The sequence below is a fragment of the Penaeus monodon genome, chromosome 32 (genome assembly GCF_015228065.2).
Source record: "Penaeus monodon isolate SGIC_2016 chromosome 32, NSTDA_Pmon_1, whole genome shotgun sequence".
Taxonomy (NCBI): domain Eukaryota; kingdom Metazoa; phylum Arthropoda; class Malacostraca; order Decapoda; family Penaeidae; genus Penaeus; species Penaeus monodon.
The window spans coordinates 34,945,003-34,946,406 of record NC_051417.1 but is presented as its reverse complement, the minus strand read 5'-3'; the positions used below and the strand labels follow the sequence as shown (position 1 = coordinate 34,946,406).

Genomic DNA, 1,404 nt, shown 5'->3' with positions numbered 1-1,404 from the left:
GAGGACAGTCTATTGTGTATATGCACTCCAGGTTTTGATGGGATGATAAAATGATAAAGGCTTCTTTTGTACTGTGTCATGTGTATTGCTTTACTTGACTCTGATGTGATGAATATAAATTATTGAGAAGAAAAAGAATTAAAAAATTCCTAATTCTCTATATTCTAAACTGCTTGTAAATTGCAGTGGCCATTTGTGCGAGTATGGGGCATGCAAGAACCGGCTGCTGTGTTATTCTCCGTCTTTAATCTCTTTGCGCATATTATCAGTCTGCATAAATTCCGCCAAGCTGTGCCCTCTATCGCTCCACTATATAAGTTTTGGCATGTCCATGCTTTGGTGAGTATTTTTTGTAGAAACTTCTTTTTTTCTGTTATTAAAAGGAAGGATTATGATAGAAAATCAAGTACTGTTGGTAAATTTTTAATTGAAGGAAATGGTAATAATTTGCTGTAACGTCTTACATTTGACATTTACCTGTTAGAGGAAAAAGAATGAACAGATAACACATTTATTTAATTGATGGGAAATATGACCAAATGGGATGGGACTTTAGTGCGTAGCTGCTAGAAACAATAGGATACAAAAATTGATTCCAAGCTGAAAATGTTAAGAGTGTAAATTTTTGCTAAGTCTCACATAATCATATTCATACATTTCAGATATGCATAAACGCCTGGCTGTGGTCGGTGGTTTTCCACGCTCGGGATACTCCGTGGACAGAGCGAATGGATTACTTCTCGGCCTTTTCTATGGTTCTCTTTTCTCTCTTCGGTCTCCTTGTGAGGTAATGTAATATTATGAGATAATGTAACATGGTAAGGTAATGATCAATATGAGATGTGGTGCAAGAGTAATTATATTTATGCATTTTGTTGGGTGACAGAATATGAGAAATTATTTCTGTGTTTTGTGTATTTTGATAGAAACTGTGTTTTTATTCTTATAGCACTGGGTCAGGCATTCGTTGTTGATAACTTTTATCATTGGAAGATATTAGGTAATATTAGGTGTAACATGTAAACAAAACAGTAAAGGAAGGAGAAAGAGGGAAACAGGTGAATACACTGAAGGTCTTTTCACAGTATTGTTTTCTTCAGTTCATCTATTGCCATGCCTTCAAGAAACAGTGAGGTGAAAAGGCCTCCATTGTAATCCTGTGTCTCTGCCCTTCTCTTGTTTATGTCCTGTTGTGGTATTTTTGTGTTGTGCTTTAAAAAAAAGAATACTCAGATTTTATTATACTATTTTTGTGAGAGTTTTCACTTTTAAGGTAAACTGCCTGCAGGGTCTCTCATAGGCAGTGAGGGAGAGTATAAGTATTTTTGCATAAATTCGTAAATATGATAAAAATTTTTGTTTATTAATAAAGGAATGTAAATTAGGTGCTCATTCGACTAAAGA

At 34.7% G+C, this 1,404-nt stretch overlaps 1 protein-coding gene across 1 annotated transcript in view; it reads left to right on the top strand.

The window, feature by feature from the left end:
- Nucleotides 1-1,404, top strand: part of LOC119593837 (post-GPI attachment to proteins factor 3-like) — a gene marked incomplete in the record, with an annotated part of 7,523 nt that overhangs the window by 3,242 nt on the left and 2,877 nt on the right. Inside the window, 2 exon segments of the mRNA XM_037942866.1 lie at nt 187-339; nt 663-787. Coding sequence (XP_037798794.1) covers nt 187-339; nt 663-787 — 278 coding nt within the window.